Source organism: Theileria annulata, chromosome 3 (assembly GCF_000003225.4).
Source record: "Theileria annulata chromosome 3, complete sequence, *** SEQUENCING IN PROGRESS ***".
Classification (NCBI taxonomy): Eukaryota; Apicomplexa; class Aconoidasida; order Piroplasmida; family Theileriidae; genus Theileria; species Theileria annulata.
Window position 1 is genome coordinate 366,156 of NC_011100.1, and position 19,118 is coordinate 385,273.

Genomic DNA, 19,118 nt, shown 5'->3' on the forward strand with positions numbered 1-19,118 from the left:
ATAATAAGTGTAGTGTAATTAAGTATTTAAATTTTCTAAAAGATTAAATTTTAAAATGGAAGTATGAGTGAATATGTTACAGGCTTGGGTGTAATTTAAAAAGAATCATTAAAAATACAAAGGGTTGCTCTTGATTTTTGTGAAATTAACAAAAGAATAGAATGAATAAGAGTGATGAAACTGATACAAATAAAAAGATGCTGCCAAGAATAACAGGGAACATCGGAGAAACGTGTAAAACTGACTTCGTAATCTTAGGAGTTTCCTTAACGAGCTTATCTTTCTCCATGGAATCTTGTTTTCCGGCGAACTCATAGGGAGTTTTAAGAGTATACTCGTAAATGTCAACCTCATGCCAAGTTCCGTCATCCTTAACAAAGTACCTTTGCCTGAATGTGGGCTTGTCAATTACTAAAAGAGCAAGAGCAACTGGCATATTATTGTACAAGTAAATAGTAGCGTAGCGCAATAATTGCTTAGCGCTTTCAGAATGCCAGATCACACTTGAGCCGTCCTTGACGACCCTAATAGGTCTGTCTTGATAGGCCAAGAGGAATATGAAGGGAACATAGTCAGTTCCGTCAACAATGTACATCTTTTCCATTGACTTTCTTGATGATATGTCGACCTCATCGGCCGCCTCTTCATCGTCAGTGGTTTCAGCGTCTTCATCGACATGATGTTGATGAATGCTCTTTGAGTGTATGCGGGATGAGATTGGATCATGGAGATAATGTTCAGAATCAAAGTACTCGTCTTCCATATCCTCGTCATCGAATAGGTCATCAAGATAATCGTCGTCATCATCGTCGTGTTTGATGAGTTTGTCGTCACTGTCAAGAACATACAGATGACTCTCGCCACTGCTTACTCTGTTTACAAAAGGCTCTTCTGTGGAAAGGCTGTTGGATGGAGTTCTGGCGGGACTTGGCGGAGGAGTCCTGGCTGGACTGTTCGGGGGAGTTGAAAGGTCCTCTCTAGAACATGTTGGAGTGTTTGGGGGTGTTAGTTCTCTCTCAACTCTCTTATCTTTAGGTTTCACATAGCTAATATTGGATTCACTCTTAGATCTACGTAGTTTGGAAGATGATGGAACTTCAATGGATTCAAGTTTAAGGTCAGAGTGAATATCACTGTGTGAACTTGTATCCTCTGGAATAATGGACTTGTAAGGGATAATTCTTGACTCTATTGAATTTGTTGCTAGAACAATTTTAAGTTCAATACTCTTAGCTACATTGTTGGAATAATGAATCATGACATCTTTGCATGAAAGTTCAAGGGCGTTAGAACTCCATATGGTTTTAGTACCGTAAACAACTGATGTAATGGTGCCTTTAATAGGGGTATACTTAAGTGTAGTTAAGTTAAGTATGCTTAACCTTTGAAGGTTGAAGAGGTCCTCATCGACATCCTTGATGTCAAAGGTCAATGAGGACTGATCGTGCTCGACATCGGCTGTAGAACCGATTTCTTTTGATGGCTCTAATAAAGCGCCACTGTTGATGAACTCCTCCATTTCGAAAGTGAACACTTGGTAAATGAACCTAATATCAGACGCTTGGAGGAATTTAACTCGGGACTCTGAAACATTGTACTGGTAAATGTTACCAAAGTCATTGTTTTCATTCACAGTGATAAAATTGAGGTATGAATTCCTTTTATACTCGTATCCGATTGCGATTGGGACGTGTAAATTTGTACTTTTAGCGTCAAACAGGGTCTGACCCCCGATAATGATTTTGGTGGCTTTGTATCCTCTGTGAGGGATAAAAATTGCTGTAGGAATATTGCCTAGTCTCACTGTGTGGTCCACTGCCTCTGGAATACTGTTAGAATCAAGGTTGAGAACAAACGGTTTAGGATCTGGATTTGTTCTCAACTCTGAAAGGTAATCCATGAATTGGAAGGATGGAATCTGCTCATATTTTCCTTCCTTACCCAAAATCAGCACATTACTGAACTGTTTACTAGCATTCACGGTTATATTAATGAGTATTAACTTGGATTTGGGATTGGTTGAGATTGTTCCGAACAACATATACTGGCCAGGATTGCTTGACCAGACGATCACGTTTGAAATTGATAATTCAGCTATTTTACAACCCTTCTTAGGGAATAACAGGATGGTATCAACACCATTTATCTCGGAATTCACTAGATTTATTGAATCAAGTGATTTCCTGTCCGAGAGATCGACTGATTTGTAAAGGTTCTGATTCGTGGTGGAATCCAATGGATTCTTTGGGAATTCCTCTTTGATATTCAAGCATCTCTTAATTAAGATGACTGAAATTATATTTAGGATGAAAAACGTGGAAATCTCCATTTTATCCCTGATATATTCTTTATTTTATTTTTGTCTTTAATGTGGGGAGTCGTTCCATCGAAATTCAAATAAAATGCTATTTTGCATTTTGATTTCGAAATTTTAACCAAAGTATAATAGAATTTTTTAACTCTATACATGTACATGTTTTTAATATTTAATTCCACTCCCTTGGTTATTTTTTACTCACCTGTGTTCGCCGAATAATTACTTTTTTATTTATTGAAATTTCCTGTTTTTCACCCCTTATTTAAGATAAAATTATTTTATTTATGAATTCTATTTTTTATTTAAGTTCCCTAAGCTATTCTGGTTTAATGCACATTTTTCTATACATTCATGTAACTCCCGAAACCTAAGTTTAACCAATTTTTAAGCCAAATAACATGTATAATTACTAGAATTAAAATTTATAGAGCTTCCGAATCACAAGAGAGGTCAGTTTGCATCTCCCAAGGTGATCTTGGATTCTGTGTATTATGCAGAGATGTCACTAAATTGAAGCTGCTCCCCCTGTTACCTTCTAAAATTAGTTATATTAATAACTATAAATCTTACCGGAGTGATTTGAGTCACCTAGAACATTGAGAGACCCCTTCCATTTTTTAAGAAAATTCGGGTGGTCCTTGTTAAAAAGGACCGAAAAACAGTAGGAAAAGAGGAAAATCCCTAAAAAATCAAAGAACCAGACTTGTTTCTTTGACATCTCCAAGTAGTCCATGAGTCTCTGCCTCAGGCAGAGGTGTGTTAAATGTGCTGAAAAGGAAGGAATGCTGATGATTGAAGCTTCGTAACCAGGCTGAGTAATAAAAAGTGAGATTACAAGTCCGTAGGTCATGAGAGTCTGTTGTACAAAGGACAAAAAGGACCCAAGCAATAAAATTTTTAGGGATCCCAACCTTGTCACTTGCTCGAAAAATTTGAGTGTAAAAGACTTAAAAGGGTATAAAAGTAGCAAACATGTTCCAAAAATTCCCATTGAAAGGTTTAACAAAGTCTTCGTGTTCATAAAATAAAATGTAAGCAACGATGCGATTAGCTTTAAACACCTATATTCATAATTAATTCCATAAATTTTTTGAATTAATACAGTATTAATATAGTATAAAACATACTGTGTCAGGAGTAAGAAAAGGTAGTGGTCAACATCTGAAAATTTATACCTATTGTAGAAATCGTTTTTTAGCCTAAACGAAACCACTAATAGAAAGAAGAGTGAAAGCAGAACTTGGAGTGAGAAATTATCTGGATCTTCTCTTGAAACCATATCAACCTGAGAAGCGCTTGGTGAAAGTGTATTACTTTTTGGAACGTGTGATGTGATTGCTGGTCTGGTAATGAGCCAGGATATAAAAACTGCGTTAAATACTAAGAATAATGGGAACAGTGAGTTTAGCTGTAGAAAATCCCCTACCTCACTATCTGGGAAAATTACTGGAAGTAGTATGAAGAGAAGTGTTGAGTATGAGTACAAAGCTGATAGGAAAAGTCTTTGAGCCACTGATTTTACATATGTTTCTTCACCTTTTCCTCTTACATACCTTGAGAATAACCCTTCCCCGTATGCACTTGCGCATACCAGGCTCAGTGTGAGGGCGTAAACCAAGATATGGGTGCAATAGGTATTAAAACAGTTGAATTTGTATAGAATATACAGGGCTACTGAGCACAGTGCGATGGAGTACTCTACGAGTATGAGAATCACGACTCTGTAGTTTGAGATTTTGAAGAATAGAAAATTAGGGCGGTTGTAATTTTGTGTCGTTGGATTCTGTTCGTTGTAAACAATCTCATCATTGGTCTGCGATATTGGGACGTTTGACAAATCTATAATTAAACAGAAGATGGGCTTTAGAAGCCAGAGGTGGGAGAGTGTGTTGTGAGTAGGAAGTCCCAGGGTTCCCGTGGTTAGGCCCAGTCCTCTCAGCCAGCATACGAAAAATGTAAAAATGGCTTCAGATTTGAAGAGCACGCACAAAATGGAGAAGAATATGACCCTTTGCGATGAAAAGTTAAATACGGGCCATCTTCTGTCTTCCTCGTAAGGATGGGTAGATTCCAGAAACACAGTGGATTCCATCTAAACGTGTGACTGGCGAGATAAATTATTATGTTATCTACAACAATTGTCTAGTCTTACTGACTATTTAACATAGATTCTTTACTACTGATGGGGTGTGTGATTTAATTTCAGGATTCTATACATTGAAATTTCAAATTCTATAAAAATTTACAAATTATATAAAAATTTAAAAATTATATAAAAATTGAGAGGATAATATTAAAATTAAAGATTTTAATCATCTTCGCCCATGGGTTGCTTTTCAGGTTCAAGAGTGATTAGGTCGTCAATTCTGAGAATTGTAATTGCAGCCTCAGTTGCGAATTTGACTGATTTGACCTTGCTCATGGTCGCCTCCAACACTCCCATCTCCAGGTTGTTGCCAACTTTGCCGTTACTTAGGGACAAACCGTACCATTTATATTCCTTGTATTTCTCCTATGATATTTATAAAGAGTTAAATAAGTGATATTTTAAATTATGAGTTGTATTACCCGATCCGAATGGTACTTTGCGTGGTATGATTTAAGTAGTGAGACGTGCTCAGTTGCATCTAATGCTGCGTTGAGTGATAGTGTTTTGGGAATAACAAGTAAGGCTTCTGCAAACTCGTCGATTGCCAATTGTTCTCTTGAACTCTGAAAATTTTTGTCATCAAATTAATTTGTTGTTACCATTGACTTGGAATAATTGTGTAGGTGAATGGAGAGAGAAGTTTCTACAGATCCTCCTCCTGGCACTAGTGAATTCTGTTCCAGAGCTGTACTTAGTGCACAAAGCGCGTCATGGACTGATCTCTCGAGTTCATTTATAAAGAAATCGTTAGCACCTCTCAATACTAAAGTACAACTACTTTCACCCTTTTCAGTACCTATATCCATATATATTACTATTATATTGATTTATAGCTATATAATATATGTTTATTATTACTGTTATTTGAAGTGTTGAAAAAAAGGGCGTCCCAGTCTCCAATCCTCTTTTCTTCTACGCTTTCGCAGGTCCCCAAATATTCACTAGAAAACGACTCTTCACCGTCAAGGTTTGATAACGTTAATAGCAATTTCCCTACCAACCATTATAGGAGAATCATAAGTGGGTAATATTGTAAAAAATACCATTAGTAATTTTTGAGATATTTTTGAGGTCTTTTTTCGGGACTCTTCTCGCTGCAATCACTCCAGCTTCAACAAAGTATTTCATCGACATATCATCGATTCCCTGTGAACTTAATACCACATTACAGCCGGAGTCAAGTATCTTCTTCACTCTTTCCTTCGTTATATCCTTTTCTCTGAACATTAATTTATATTATACATAAACTATGATTAATAGTATAATAGTTTCAATAGTATAATAGTGTAAATAATACTTAAGTCTGATGTTTTCGAGTTCTTGGGGATCAGTAACGTTCACTTGAATGCCGAGGTGAAGACGGTATTGTTTTAGAGGAAAGTCCAGGAAGGCTATCTTCGCGTTTTTGACTGCTAGTGGCATTCCTTGTGAGGCTCTGCCCATAAGGACTGCGTAGCCGTTGACTACGTAGGATTCCTTTGCGCTTTTCCCGTGAACCTTGATCACGTTAATCCTTCCAACTGGGTACTTGTAGTCTCCGTCGTCGCTCAGCGTCTTGACGGTTTTAATGGCCTTTACGACCAGTTGTGCAAAGTACTCTGAGTCGAAACCGACCAATTTTGAGGAGAGGGTTGTCTTTGCGATGTTCATCAAAACCTCTGTGCCCATTGAATCTAAGCTCAAACTCATGTGATCGCGAATGAATTTAACGCTCTCCTACACAAATTGAAAGTAATTTAACAACAGAATAGATAAATATAATACTCTTAGGGCCATTTTGTATCCTGTGATGATTGAGGTGGGATGAATTCCAGAGTTTGCAAGCGCGTTTGCACGTTTTAATAACTCGGCTGCAATCAAAACAACCGATGTTGTTCCGTCTCCCACCTATAAATTTATTAACATGTATAAACTTAGTTATAAATATCAATATTGTTATAACTGTGTAAAAATTAACCTCTTGGTCTTGGAGTTCTGATAAATCGACGAGTAGTTTGGCTGCTGGGTGCTGGACTTCCAATTGCTTTAGCATTGTTGCTCCATCGTTTGTGATTGTGACGTCGCCGAGGTCATCAACTAGCATTTTATCGAGGCCTTTCGGGCCCAAACTTGACTTAAGAATGTTAGCTATAGCTTGAACTGCATTCACTGAAAAACAATTGTTAATAAAAATCAATAAAAATTTTTTTATTGGAATTAAATAGGACTATTATTTTAGAAAATACCATTTCCGGCTCTGACTTCCTTTCCGGTAGTCCTGTGTCCTAGGATTCCAACTGTCATTTTGTTCTGAAATTAATTACAATTTAATTATTTACAAATTATTTGTATGAATTTCTCTTTAAAGGAAATGATCAGGTACATACACCACAGAGACGCAAATCGTCAGTACAAATTTATTATCAGGTCAAATTGACACAATTTACCATGCAAAACTAGTTTAGATTTTAAAATACTAATAAACATCAACATATATTCACTATTAGTGGCTCACATTATATTGAACTGAATAATAAGAGTAATGTGTGTATTGTTGCAGTATGCAGTATCTAGAAGTATATAATAGTTTAGATTAATAGTATGTTTATATATTTGAGTGGAATCTTGATATTTTTGAAATATTGAGGATTTTATTTATCAATAAATGTAAATATTGAATGTGTTGAAAAGGTTAATTCCATTATTATTTTTTCATCAAAATCAATTTAATTAGTTGAATATTAAAATATTTAATTGTATTTTAAAATTTAAAGGTCCAGTTATTATTAAATGAGCCTCATTTACCAGCCATTTGTGGGTGGGGGATTCTTCAGATTAAATTTTTTAATCTCACGATTTGAGTAAAAATGATGACAGTGTAGACGGGCGATCTAAAGTTACGAACGTAACCCTGTTGATGTCTACGTCTGAACTCAATCTCAATGATGAAAACTACGGACTAGAGTGTATGATTTCATTTGATTATACCTTTTTTTCTGACGCGATTGAGATACAGACCACATACCCTTATATATTACATTATTCTTACAACTAGCTATTTATAATTGTAGAATAAATTAAATGGCTTAAAATATTAATGTAAGGGGCAAAGGCATTTTTCTAATTTCGGCGGAAGTTCAAACGACCCGAAATCGTCCTCAGTTATGCTAGACCTCCTAATCAATTCTTCCTTTTCAGTCACTATTCCGGCGGTTACCTTAACGAGTCCACGCCAAGGTGCTGTAAATCACTATATTTAGACTAATAACTTACATTTCTTAATCTTGAATCCAGAGAAGTGTAATATTAAAAGTATAATTCCAGTCAAAATATATAATCCACCTAAAAATTTTTTAAAATTAACATGTTACTGATTGAGAGAAGTGCAATTTCAAGTGGTAACGACTTTGTTCCGAAAAAGTTAATGCATGTTATGTAGATTGCTTTCTTTGCCCTCCATTCCTGGTCAGGCCACAGGTTGTTAACGAGGTGGATCTTGTACTCTCCCTCGGGAACCTCGTCGTAAATCACTCCGTAGGGTTTGAGGAATGTGTTTGAGAAAGGGTTCTGGAGCCATGTGTGGTACAGAGGATTACTCAAGTCTATCCAGCAAAATCCTTTAGTGTACTGCTTCCTCTTAACCTATAACAGATTTACACTCTAGAATATTAAAATTATTGTGAATATACTAATTAATAAAAGTACGTTGAAAGGTCCAAAGCGCCATAAATCTGAGTAATCGTGGATTTGTATGTCTAGGCAACCGCTGAAATCAACCCCTTCATAGGTGCCATCGGCGTTTCGATTTACAACGGCTGGGCAAATTTCAAAGTTGTCTGTCATTATCGTGGCTGCCAAAGGCCCACATGGATATGCCGGAAGGTTAAACTGTGGATTATCCTTGTAGTTGTCACACCACTCGTCAATGCCATTCAGAGTGTTCTTCCCATTTATACAGCGCAAGTCCAATATCTCGGCAAAAGTCTTGTAATCTAATGAAATATTAATTATATACAATATATTCATGGTATCTAGTATAATTGAAAGTAAATTATATAATTTATAACAAACTTTGACAAGTGCTTTGAGCGGCTAGAGAAGGCCCAGAGTCGTAGACGACTTTTTTGTGAGTGACGTAAAACCCAGAGATTTTGTAGTAGACGTATATTGGGGGCTTGAAGTCGCTGGTTATGTTAACTGTGATAGGGCCCTGGTCGTTTTCACTGTAAGGAACTTCCACATTAACTGAGCTTGAGAAAAAGAACAGAATCAAAGTCAAAATCGCCAACAAACTACCAAGCGAAATCGATAGAATCGCTGCCCAAACTGGAGTGTACATATAATAAACGAAGTAATTATGCGAAAAATCCTTTTGACGGACTCGATAAGCTCTACTTTTGTAGTCGGGGCCCAGACCCTTTCCTGATGGTAGCCATAGCATGGTATTATCCATTGATACAGATACATCTTTCAGTTCCGGGTTTGGATTTTGTGCACCTTGCACATTTGGTTCTCTTAATCCTTTTTCAAGCAGATCTCTAAACTCTTTGGAAGGAGAATCAAATTCTAGTTGGCTGCTTGATTCCCTTTCGTGGTGGTCTGAGGCCATTGGCCTTAATTCAGTGATATCTGGGGATTCTCTTCTCATTTACTCAATTAAAATCGGTATAAACTACACATTTTAAATTTAATTCAAAAAGATGTAAGCGGTCCAAAGGCTGCGAAGATTTATAGCATTAATTTACAAAACCATGTTTAAATTTTAGTTTAAATTTTATTTTTAAAGTTTTAAAATTTTTGAGATTTTCGTCATTTACTAAAAGTGGCATGGACTCATTTTTTATCCTCACTTACTTACACCATCGACATTACACTGATATTAACGAACTTAATATTTTTATCCCTAACTAACATAAATATTACTAGACAAACATAAAATTAGTGATTAAAATAAATTTTACTAAATTAAAATAAATTTTACTAAAGTTAAAATCAGAATCCATAATCCATGTTCTTACTACTTATTTAATCAGTTTCAGTGGTATGTGTTTAATCGATATCTTCGAAGGGGTTTGGTGAGAATGGGTCCGTTGGACTGTAAGCCGGTGAGGTAGGACTGAGTGGACTGGTCGGAGAGTATCCATAGTTCGGGGTAGTCGGTGAGTATGCAGGTGAGTATACTGGTGAAGTTGGAGCATATCCCAGATTTGGACTAGTCGGTGAATAAGCCGGTGAGTATACTGGCGACGTAGGACTCATTGCGCTGGTTGGACTGGTCGGTGAATAAGCGGGCGAGTATACTGGCGATGTTGGACTTAATGCACTTGTTGGACTAGTTGGACTCATTGGACTGGTTGGAGAATATGCCGGGGAGTATACTGGTGATATTGCGCTTGTTGGGCTCATTGGACTTGTAGGACTCATTGGGCTTGTAGGACTCATAGGACTGGTTGGGCTTGTTGGACTAAAGCTACCTCCAAGAGCGTAAGTGTCCACCATAAGCCCAGGAGTGCTTGGGCCCATGCCTATGCCTCCTACTGGAGACATCATAAGTGAGGTGTAGGTTGGACTAAAAGCCATGGGTGACATAGTTTGCTTAGTGGCTGGAGTTGACGGGCTTAGTGGTGATGAGTCTGGTGAGACGAGTCCGAGAGTATCTGCTACGTTGATTGCGTTTGTTTGGTTTGCGTCTCTGAGCTTAACTTCGTCGATCATGATGTCAAAAGCGCCTGTGCCGTAGGGTGAGAGCTGACCTACTATAACGTTTTCTGTGACTCCTTTGAGGTGATCTACTTCACCGAAAACTGCTGCTGTTAAAAGGGTCTCAAGTGTCTCCTCGAAACTGCACTTTATCAGAGGACCTCTGTCAGCTCTGTTAATTCCATGTCTTGTGATGCTCATAAGATACCCCTTCTGGGTCATGATGTCACATAGGAGTGAGAGGTGACGGTAGTTAACGTATGCGCCATCAAATGAGATGACTGCTCTGATTTCTCGTAGAAGAGCACGTCTCGCTGCCTCGATACCAAAGACGTGGAAGATCTCGCTCACGTCATTGCTAAATGTTTTAGTGTAATCTACACAGGTGATTGGGAGTACACTTTCAAGGTTACATCCGTCTGTGTCCAACACCCACTGAGACACTCTATCAAAACTGCCCACTGTGCTGTTGTAACGTACACAGTTTTCCTCGCGCATGTACACTTTCGTAATTCCCTTGACACCTCGAAGCTTGATCCCACAGAGTACGTCAGTCATGAACTTGTTGAGGAAGTCTGCTTCAGTGTCAGAGGGTCCTGAATTTTCACCTTCACCTCCGTACTTTACCCTGATCCTCATAACTAAAAGTTCGCTGTTGTCGTCAGTGTATATTGCGTCAATTTCTCCGTTAGAAAACTCTGAGTATATGATCTCACCCACCTCCTTCATCGTCAGCCTCTTATCAGTCATTATCTTACTGTTGAGTACTATGCGGAGTACAAATTGGCCCAGTGCTCCCATTTCCTCGTCTGGAAACTCGTAGTAGTCTCGAACCCATTCGTAGTCCTCTTTTATTATCGTCCTGTCAACCACAGGGTCGTACACCACAGTGTAACCCAGCACAATCTTCTCGAAGCTCGTGTACTCCAATAGTGTCTGCATCTCTTTTGCTCGTTCCTGGTCCTTGTTTATTGAGGGGTCTAGGTAAATCGTGAGCGAGGGCGTTCTCACATTCGTTACCACGTTAATTAGCTCCTTGAGACGGGGGAGACCCAAAGTCACATTTTTACTGGATACACCTGCGAAATGGAAAGTGTTTAGCGTCATTTGAGTTGCTGGTTCACCAATGGATTGCGCCGCAATTGCACCTACACACTCTCCAGGGTTTGCGATGGCCCTGAAGAAGCAACGTTCAACTTCACCGTAAACCCAGTCAAGGGCTAAACTACTGATTTGCACATGCTCCATCAGATACCTGCTGTTCAGATGGCACCTCAGGTGCGCCTTAATCAGTATCGTAGCGTTCTGTTGGGCCTCCTCAGACAATATATCAGTTGGTCCACTTGTATTAATTATGATTAGGCTTTCCAACAGTTTACTGGTGCGTTGTGCTATTTCTACTGGGTTCAACTTGCTGGTTGAAGATGCTGGAAACTGTGTTGTTGCGTACTCCAAAATGCGCTTAATGTTGATTGGCAGGTGCTGGGAGTAGTCTCCTCCTGGGAAAATCTCCTCGCATATCATCTTCTTTAGATCCAGCAGCTTCTGGAATTCCTCAACCAGAATAACCTGCTGTGAAAAGTCCGACAGGATTGCGTTCCTTATGTCCTCGCTGATCCACCCCAGGCCATACGACTCACTCCTGAAGTCATGGCTAAACCTGCGGTGAATCTCCTCGTCGTCCAGTCGCATCAGGTCTATGAACTGGTCCTCAATGTACTCTGCTCCCATTCCGTCTTCTCCGTACAGAAACTGCAAAATCTCACCGTTTCCGTTCCTTGCAGTTCGGTCGTACTGGACCATAACATCCTCCATTGCCTTAATCAATCTTCTCTGCACATATCCTGTCTCACTCGTTTTGCAGGCTGTATCTATGATCCCTTCTCGCCCTCCCATTGCATGGAAGAACATTTCTTGGGGGGTTAAGCCGCTCAGGTAAGAATTCGATACGAACCCTCTACTCTCTGGGCCGTAATCGTGCTTTATGAAGTGAGGGAGGCTTCTGTCCCTGAAACCAAATGGTATTCTCTTTCCCTCTACATTTTGCTGTCCCACACATGCTATGATTTGTGATATGTTAATTGTACTTCCCTTTGAGCCTGAATTTACCATCGAGAGGATGTTGTTTGTGAGGTTGAGTGACGAGGCCACTACACTACCAGACTGCTCACGGGCGTCATTTAACTCCTTATTCACTCGAGCTTCAAATGATTCAAACAGCGATTTACCCGGTTGGCACTTTAATTTCCCTTTCTGTGCTTGCAATACCAACTTCTGAACCTCCTTCTTACTCTTATCCAAAATCCTGTACACTTTGTTCAGAGTAGACTCTGAACAGTAAATGTCACTACAGGAAACCGTGAAACCTATTTGTAGGAACCAGTTGTTAACAACCTTTTGTAGTGTTGTTAGGAAGTCACGGCATTTTTCAGGCCCCGCTTCATGCCATAAAATGTGAATCAGTGAACCAGAACTACATCCTACTGTTTTTTTACAGATTATTCCGCTTAAATGTTCATTCTTTCTTATTATTACTCTTGAGTCATTAATACTGCAGTTTAGGTTATCCTTATCCAACTTTATTGTTCCATCTCTTATCAAGTTTATGTTTGTTATTCCTTGCGACTGGTTGAATGTTAAAAGCACTGAAATCACCTGCTTTCCTGTCCAGAGGTTTTTCGGGAAGAAAATTGCTGGCTGGGGCAACTTTCCGTCCCAGTACGGGATCCAAATTAGCAGCGACATTAGCTCGTCTCTTGTCAAGAATGTATCTCTCTTTGTGAACTTTGAAACAGCTAGCAGCGAGTCCTGTACAATTCCCATAACTGGTCTGTTTCCTTGCGGGGAAACGATCTGCTTCGGGACCAGCATCAGGTGCTTCACTTCCGCTCTCGTTTCGTGTGTCTGAACCAGGTGCAGATTCATCTCATCCCCGTCAAAATCTGCGTTGTACGGCGTGGTAACACTCAGGTTTAGTCTGAATGTTGAATATGGCAGAATCTTCGCTCTGTGACCCATAATACTCATCTTATGGAGCGACGGTTGTCGATTAAATAGTATATAATCCCCGTCCTGCATGTGACGTTCCACCTTATATCCATACTCTAGCTGTAGTTCACTACTCTTCTTTACGTGGCGAAGATCAAATCTCGTTCCGTCATCTCTGATTATATACTTTGCTCCTGGCCAGTCGTGTGGGCCAGTTTCCACCTTTTTCCTCAAGCTTTCGTAGTTTAGTGAGTTTACTGTTTCACAAAAGGTAAGTGTCATTGCGATACTTTTCGGCACTCCAATGGTGTCAATTGGGATATTTGGGTCACCTGTTATAACTGTACGGGCTGAAAAATCAACCCTTTTACCCATCAAATTCCCTCTCAATCTTCCCTCCTTGCCCTTTAATCGTGCTCTGATTGATTTTATTGGTTTTTTAGACCTAGTTGAGGCTATTGGCATTCCGGGTATATCGTTATCGAATAGAGTTGTGATGTGGAATTGGAGAAGCTGACACATCTCCTGTATTATATGTGGCGCTGTGGCCCTTTTATCATGTCTCTTAATTAAATTATTTGTCTTTAAGACGTCTAACAATTTCAGTGTAAGGTCGTCCTCACTGCGATCGCTTCCGTACTGTACGTATGGTCGAACTGCTGGTGGCGGCACTGGAAGCACCTGTAGTATCAGCCAACATGGTTGGGAGCGTTCCGGCACGAATCCCAGGCACTTCATGTCCTCCAGCGTGATTCCTCTTAAAACCTTAAAGGCCTCTTCCGGTGTCAAAGGGCGTTTAATATCATTGCACTGCTCGTCTGCTTCCTCCAAAAGTTCTCTTTGTTTCTGGGAAAACTGGATCATCAGGTTAGGGCCCTCCTTTGTGTAGCTCGGTTGGGGGTACCCGCAACCTTCGATCTTTGAGTTGCTTTGCGTATCGATTCTGCACGTTCTGGAGGCTGAGCAGAGCTCTGAGAGGTGATTAAGTCTGAAAGAACTTGAAGGTGACTTCAATATGAGCTGTACTCTTGGGTCTTCCTTGTTTAGCAGGAATTTGCTACAGTTAAAACACACGCAACGGAGGATTTTTAACACAGTCATCATAAACCCGTAGTGGTACATGGGTTTTGCTAAAACTATATGTCCAAAATGGCCTGGGCAGTACTTTAAATCCATGGAACAGGTCAAACATATGTGACGAGGGTCCGTTGTTCCCATCCTGAGGTCGTTAAGGCCTCCTGTTTGTGGAATTCCTTCACGGTACAATTCAGTTAGTGTTATTTCACATACTGACATTCTTTTTACCAGTTCCGGGTCCAGAAGTCCAAATTCTATTGCCCTGATTCGTTTGAGTTCGCATGGTGAATAGGGTCGGTTTAAATCGATAACCGTTGTCATTTTTTATATTAATTTACTTATACTGCATCTATATTACAATAAAGCTGTATTACAGCTTTACAAATTTATTTTAACTGAACACAAATTCCAATCGGGTCATCTTTTTCACTATAGACTTCTAACAAGAAATACATTGTTAATTTATTGTGTATTATATTTTTATATATTTTATAGTATTTTTATATTTTAAGGGAAGTAGATTAATTTCATTTATCTTGAGATTTTGGGACAGCCAATAGATCTTCCGTATTTTCAACTGATCCCAGTGTATTCTTTACATCTTCCTTCACTAAACATTTATTAATTGGCTTAAATTATATTTTTGTGTGGGTTTTTAGATTATTTTGCATAAATATCAATTATACGTTGAGAGTTTATTCTGCCAAATATTGTCGTGGCTTGTGTTATAAGATCCGTTGTTGCGTTGTTATTTGATAGGATGATGGTGTTATTTGTTTTTGCCAAATTTGCAAACGCCGCAATATACTTTTCCGCCAGTCTTAACGTTACTGCTTCTGCCACTCCTATACACATTCATTACTTAGCTTTAATTTATAGTATATAATTTTTATTTATAGTATATAACTCTTATATACAATTCTTGATTTACCATTTTTTTTGAGTGTATTGGTTAAGACTTCGAGTGTATAGGCAGCTGCTTCTGCTCTTTGTTTTTCCGCTTTAGCTTCACCTTCTGCCTTTAATATTTCGATTTGCCTCTTGGCCAAAGCGATGTTGATTTCGCTTTCTCTATCACCTTCACTTCTCAGTATTTCCGCTCTTTTCATACGTTCAGCTTCGGCCTGAATAAACGATGCTCAAAATATTAATTATACCTGTTTTTCCATAGCGGAAATAATGTTTTTGGGGAGTGTAATGTCCCTGATTTCGTATCTCAAACAAGTTACACCCCAAGATTTTGACGCCACGTTTATGTTCTAAGTTTAACAATATTAACCTCAGTTTAACATACGTTGACAATCAGGTGATTGAGGTTATCTCTTTCAAGAAAGGTGGAATCCAGTGATAATTTACCCAGTTCCGACCTCATTGTGGTTTGTGCCAGCTGGGTGATGGCGAAAATTGGGTCTTCGACTCCATAGGATGCCTGAAAAGTGGTTATTTCACATAACTTTTATTTCTCACATCGTATGGATTTATGCACTTCACATACAAAACTCCGTCAATCTGTATCATTACCTACAAACAATATTATCGAGGAATTTAATTGGTGTAAATTATTCATCTAGGAGGTAAATAGGTGAAAATAAGCTGTATAAAACGAACATTGTCTTTAGTAATTGCCGTTTGGTTTGGTATAACGATAGTATTTTCCTTTAGTGAGTGGATATATGAAATCCGGTCAATTGTTGGCCATAGTAAATGTATTCCAGCTCCTATAGTTCTTTTATATTTTCCGAACCTACAATATAATACATTTAAATGATAATTCAGGTAGATTTAGTTCTAATTTATCAAAATAATGTAAATATTAATTGATAATATGAAGAATTAGGTAGAAGAATACCGTTCGATGACGTAAACGGATTGTTGCGGGACAATAACTATCCCAAAATGTGTTTTAGAAGGTGGTCTGAGGTTAAAGGTTGTAAATTTTCTATTAAAGTTGTGATTGTAGCCGATTTTAGTAAAATTTCTACGGAATCCTACACAACCATTTTTTATACCAATTCTGTGGAGGAGCATATTTGTACACTCAAGTTTACATATAAAATATTACAACATTATTTTACTCTAATATACTAAAATTGTAGTGTAATTAGGGAATATAGATGGAAAAAATAAAGCCCTATCAAGTATATGCCCAATTGAATAAAAAATTATCATTTATTGTTTTTCATCGATTTATAATTTTGCTCGTCTGATAAGTAGAACGAAGCCCATTTATATATTGACCTAATTTATATTCTGCTTGTCATTTATAATTAACATACTCTTTTATTTTTTCGTAGTTAAATCCTAAAAGCATATATGAATCTTTATCTCACTATTCAATCATTACTATATATCTTTGTAATTGGAAAGTGAGTATCTAGATAATTTGTAGGTTGAAAATGTGTATAGTTATAAGAGTTATGGGAAGCAACCTTTTGGTTGTGATTCCAAGATTTCTGCGATATGTTCAAGAATTGCATTTGAATTAACATTTAAATTATAATCTTCAAATGCTTTTGTTTTTGCAGATTCTAAACTTGCCATCCTTGCTATATCTATTAAACATTTACTTATAACATATGTATTATATGACTATGTAGAGTCTGTTGAGAAAATAAGTAAAAATACGTATAATAATTTTAGCGATATCATTTCCTAGGAAGTTGCTTATCCTTTTAATGGTTTCTAATAAACTTATTATTCTCATAAAAATTACCCTCGTTATAATTAAGAATACTATTATCAGTACCACTGATTTTGTTGTTGTTTTCTAAAAATTGCAGAATATTTTTAAAAATCTCGGGATTGTCAATTTTAGGTTGGATGTGATGTGTAATGTCGTACGGTCGGCTGGAATCGCCGTCGCTGAACCAAGATATAGTTACACATTTCAAACACACAATTTTAATATTAATTAAGATTATTAAATATTTATCCATAAGTAATTTTTAAAGAAGTTTTCTGACTTTATATCCCAACACCGTTTATTCTTACACTATCATATAATTTATATATTGTAATATTCTAAGGGTATGTATGTTAGAGTTCAGTTGATAAAATTATAAGAGAGGCTCGTTTGAATTAAACTTCTTTTCTTTTGTTCCTAATTTCTTCAACTCTGGCTTTTAGGATTTTCTCCTTCTTGGCCTCGTTTTCCTTTCTTATCCTTTGTTTTTCTTCCATTTCGCGTTTATGCCTTTCTAAAGCCTCTTGCCTGGTTTTCTGAGCCTTCAATTCAAGCTTCTTTTTGGCTTCCGCAACTCTCTTCCTTTCGGCTTCAACAATCTTGGTTCTAGCCTCAAGATCTGCAGCTTTTTTCTCTTCAAGATCCTTTTTGAACTGTTCCTTGATGTGCTTTACGCGGGACTGGTTGATCTCAGTGATTTTCTGGGCAATTTCAAGCCCTTTGCCTTTTGTTGTTATGGAGGACACTTTGACGTCATCTTTTAGGAGTTTGCTGTTTAGACTTGAGTACTTAGGTACTGATGCTTTTGGTTCCCACTTGAGTTTATCACTCCTTAACTTCTTGGTTGAATTTTCAGTTGTTTTTACCTCTGAACTTTTTGGAAGTTGGAGTCCTTCTTCCTCCAAAGAATTCAATGCTTCCTCAACATTTCTCAAGTTAACGCCATATTCCTCCTCCTCTTCAGATGATTCCTCTTGGTCTTGAGATGGTTGCTCTTTATCTTCATATGATTCCTCCTTAACTTCGGATGGCTCATCCAGTTCTTCAGATGATTGCTCCCTATCCTCAGGTGACTCCTCGTCATCTTGCAGAGATTTCAACGCCTCCTCTACATTTTTAATGTCAATTCCATACTCATCTTCTCCTTCACATGACTCCTCTTCTTCCTCCAAAGACTTCAATGCTTCCTCTACATTTCTCAAGTCAATCCCATATTCCTCTGTCTCTTCAGATAACTCCTCTTGCCTCTCATATATCTCCTCTCCCTCGGATTGTTCCTCACGTTCTTCAGGTAGTTCCTCTTGTTCATCAGATTGTTCATTTACTTCTTCAGAAAACTCCTCTTGTCTTTCATATATCACCTCTGCCTCGGATTGTTCCTGTGATCCATCATCTTCTTCGTGTTCTGATGATGCTTCTGGTGTTCTAGTTATCTCCTGAGACTCTGACGACAAGTCATCCTCGACTTGGATTTGATCATATATATCATCAATAACTCCGTTTGTTTCTGCCTGATTGAAGGTATCCTCAGGATTTTTCAAAAGTTTGGGAAACTCAGAGTCGTAGTTTTGATTAACCTCGTACTCCATGTTCATATAGTTTTCCATACTTTTTACCTCGTTATTGCCAAAGTCTGTGCTTATGCTTCTACGTAAACCAATTTCAATGTCTTTAAAATTGGTTTCTCTATAGTTTGAATTATTTGAATTGGTTTTTATGCAAAAAATTTTTTTAAACCAGTTATAAACAGCTAAAAAACATCCGTTAATTTTAGTTATGCAACGCTTTAACATCAAACGAATTTGTATAGTACTTTTTGTAAATAATTACTAATCAGTTTAACATATGTAATTATATTAATCTAAAAGTTTTAGAGGAGACGTAAAGACGTCATAGGATATTGTAGATCGAGCTGCCTTCTGAGATATATTTTCAATTATATGAATATATAACTGATTTATTAAGTGTACTATATTAATATAAACATATTTTAATTGTAAAAATGCTAATGTGTGATGAATAAATCTTTAAAAAACTGGAAAATTTTATGAGATCTAAATCGACTCGATTTGGGTCTCAAACTTAAAATTTTTTTTTATTATTTGCATCTTCAATTTTTTTAATTTATTATTAAAATTTTATTTAAAGGAATATTCTGTTTGACCTAGAAAACAACAACCGCACAATTACCATACATTGTTGATATACATACACTTTTTATATTA

The 19,118-nt window shown here is 37.6% G+C and overlaps 8 protein-coding genes across 8 annotated transcripts, besides 15 other annotated features; all 8 read right to left on the reverse strand.

Moving 5' to 3' along the window:
• Positions 1–145: 145 nt before the first annotated feature.
• TA03215 (uncharacterized protein) lies at positions 146–2,475 on the reverse strand (the record flags this gene model as incomplete). Its single annotated transcript, XM_949785.1, has 2 exons — positions 146–2,289; positions 2,316–2,475. 2 exons carry the CDS (start codon positions 2,473–2,475, stop codon positions 146–148), a joined length of 2,304 nt encoding a protein of 767 aa, XP_954878.1.
• Positions 152–220: a sequence feature (1 probable transmembrane helix predicted for TA03215 by TMHMM2.0 at aa 744-766).
• A 264-nt stretch (positions 2,476–2,739) lies between the features above and the next one.
• Positions 2,740–4,409, reverse strand: TA03220 (uncharacterized protein; the record flags this gene model as incomplete). The annotated part of the gene is made up of 2 exons (XM_949786.1): positions 2,740–2,852; positions 2,888–4,409. 2 exons carry the CDS (start codon positions 4,407–4,409, stop codon positions 2,740–2,742), a joined length of 1,635 nt encoding a protein of 544 aa, XP_954879.1.
• Positions 2,961–3,020: a sequence feature (11 probable transmembrane helices predicted for TA03220 by TMHMM2.0 at aa 29-51, 124-146, 156-178, 198-217, 227-249, 280-299, 319-341, 362-381, 391-410, 417-439 and 464-483).
• Positions 3,093–3,161: a sequence feature (11 probable transmembrane helices predicted for TA03220 by TMHMM2.0 at aa 29-51, 124-146, 156-178, 198-217, 227-249, 280-299, 319-341, 362-381, 391-410, 417-439 and 464-483).
• Positions 3,180–3,239: a sequence feature (11 probable transmembrane helices predicted for TA03220 by TMHMM2.0 at aa 29-51, 124-146, 156-178, 198-217, 227-249, 280-299, 319-341, 362-381, 391-410, 417-439 and 464-483).
• Positions 3,267–3,326: a sequence feature (11 probable transmembrane helices predicted for TA03220 by TMHMM2.0 at aa 29-51, 124-146, 156-178, 198-217, 227-249, 280-299, 319-341, 362-381, 391-410, 417-439 and 464-483).
• Positions 3,387–3,455: a sequence feature (11 probable transmembrane helices predicted for TA03220 by TMHMM2.0 at aa 29-51, 124-146, 156-178, 198-217, 227-249, 280-299, 319-341, 362-381, 391-410, 417-439 and 464-483).
• Positions 3,513–3,572: a sequence feature (11 probable transmembrane helices predicted for TA03220 by TMHMM2.0 at aa 29-51, 124-146, 156-178, 198-217, 227-249, 280-299, 319-341, 362-381, 391-410, 417-439 and 464-483).
• Positions 3,663–3,731: a sequence feature (11 probable transmembrane helices predicted for TA03220 by TMHMM2.0 at aa 29-51, 124-146, 156-178, 198-217, 227-249, 280-299, 319-341, 362-381, 391-410, 417-439 and 464-483).
• Positions 3,759–3,818: a sequence feature (11 probable transmembrane helices predicted for TA03220 by TMHMM2.0 at aa 29-51, 124-146, 156-178, 198-217, 227-249, 280-299, 319-341, 362-381, 391-410, 417-439 and 464-483).
• Positions 3,876–3,944: a sequence feature (11 probable transmembrane helices predicted for TA03220 by TMHMM2.0 at aa 29-51, 124-146, 156-178, 198-217, 227-249, 280-299, 319-341, 362-381, 391-410, 417-439 and 464-483).
• Positions 3,972–4,040: a sequence feature (11 probable transmembrane helices predicted for TA03220 by TMHMM2.0 at aa 29-51, 124-146, 156-178, 198-217, 227-249, 280-299, 319-341, 362-381, 391-410, 417-439 and 464-483).
• Positions 4,257–4,325: a sequence feature (11 probable transmembrane helices predicted for TA03220 by TMHMM2.0 at aa 29-51, 124-146, 156-178, 198-217, 227-249, 280-299, 319-341, 362-381, 391-410, 417-439 and 464-483).
• Positions 4,410–4,625: 216 nt separating the features above from the next.
• Positions 4,626–6,749, reverse strand: TA03225 (T-complex polypeptide 1, putative; the record flags this gene model as incomplete). Its single annotated transcript, XM_949787.1, has 9 exons — positions 4,626–4,829; positions 4,886–5,029; positions 5,066–5,262; positions 5,325–5,459; positions 5,510–5,685; positions 5,764–6,182; positions 6,231–6,353; positions 6,424–6,614; positions 6,692–6,749. The coding sequence occupies 9 exons, from the start codon at positions 6,747–6,749 to the stop codon at positions 4,626–4,628; spliced, it is 1,647 nt and encodes a 548-aa protein (XP_954880.1).
• Positions 6,750–7,539: 790 nt separating this feature from the next.
• On the reverse strand, positions 7,540–9,093 carry TA03230 (uncharacterized protein; the record flags this gene model as incomplete). Its single annotated transcript, XM_949788.1, has 5 exons — positions 7,540–7,685; positions 7,719–7,787; positions 7,817–8,087; positions 8,151–8,476; positions 8,517–9,093. The coding sequence occupies 5 exons, from the start codon at positions 9,091–9,093 to the stop codon at positions 7,540–7,542; spliced, it is 1,389 nt and encodes a 462-aa protein (XP_954881.1).
• Positions 7,738–7,787: a sequence feature (2 probable transmembrane helices predicted for TA03230 by TMHMM2.0 at aa 99-121 and 386-408).
• Positions 7,817–7,835: a sequence feature (2 probable transmembrane helices predicted for TA03230 by TMHMM2.0 at aa 99-121 and 386-408).
• Positions 8,731–8,799: a sequence feature (2 probable transmembrane helices predicted for TA03230 by TMHMM2.0 at aa 99-121 and 386-408).
• A 401-nt stretch (positions 9,094–9,494) lies between the features above and the next one.
• Positions 9,495–14,531, reverse strand: TA03235 (DNA-directed RNA polymerase II largest subunit, putative; the record flags this gene model as incomplete). Its single annotated transcript, XM_949789.1, has 1 exon — positions 9,495–14,531. The coding sequence occupies one exon, from the start codon at positions 14,529–14,531 to the stop codon at positions 9,495–9,497; it is 5,037 nt and encodes a 1,678-aa protein (XP_954882.1).
• Positions 14,532–14,737: 206 nt separating this feature from the next.
• On the reverse strand, positions 14,738–15,582 carry TA03240 (uncharacterized protein; the record flags this gene model as incomplete). Its single annotated transcript, XM_949790.1, has 4 exons — positions 14,738–14,820; positions 14,897–15,055; positions 15,118–15,334; positions 15,505–15,582. The coding sequence occupies 4 exons, from the start codon at positions 15,580–15,582 to the stop codon at positions 14,738–14,740; spliced, it is 537 nt and encodes a 178-aa protein (XP_954883.1).
• A 1,043-nt stretch (positions 15,583–16,625) lies between these two features.
• On the reverse strand, positions 16,626–17,146 carry TA03245 (uncharacterized protein; the record flags this gene model as incomplete). Its single annotated transcript, XM_949791.1, has 3 exons — positions 16,626–16,762; positions 16,836–16,892; positions 16,924–17,146. 3 exons carry the CDS (start codon positions 17,144–17,146, stop codon positions 16,626–16,628), a joined length of 417 nt encoding a protein of 138 aa, XP_954884.1.
• A 142-nt stretch (positions 17,147–17,288) lies between these two features.
• Positions 17,289–18,686, reverse strand: TA03250 (uncharacterized protein; the record flags this gene model as incomplete). The annotated part of the gene is made up of 1 exon (XM_949792.1): positions 17,289–18,686. One exon carries the CDS (start codon positions 18,684–18,686, stop codon positions 17,289–17,291), a length of 1,398 nt encoding a protein of 465 aa, XP_954885.1.
• Between the last annotated feature and the right edge of the window lie 432 nt (positions 18,687–19,118).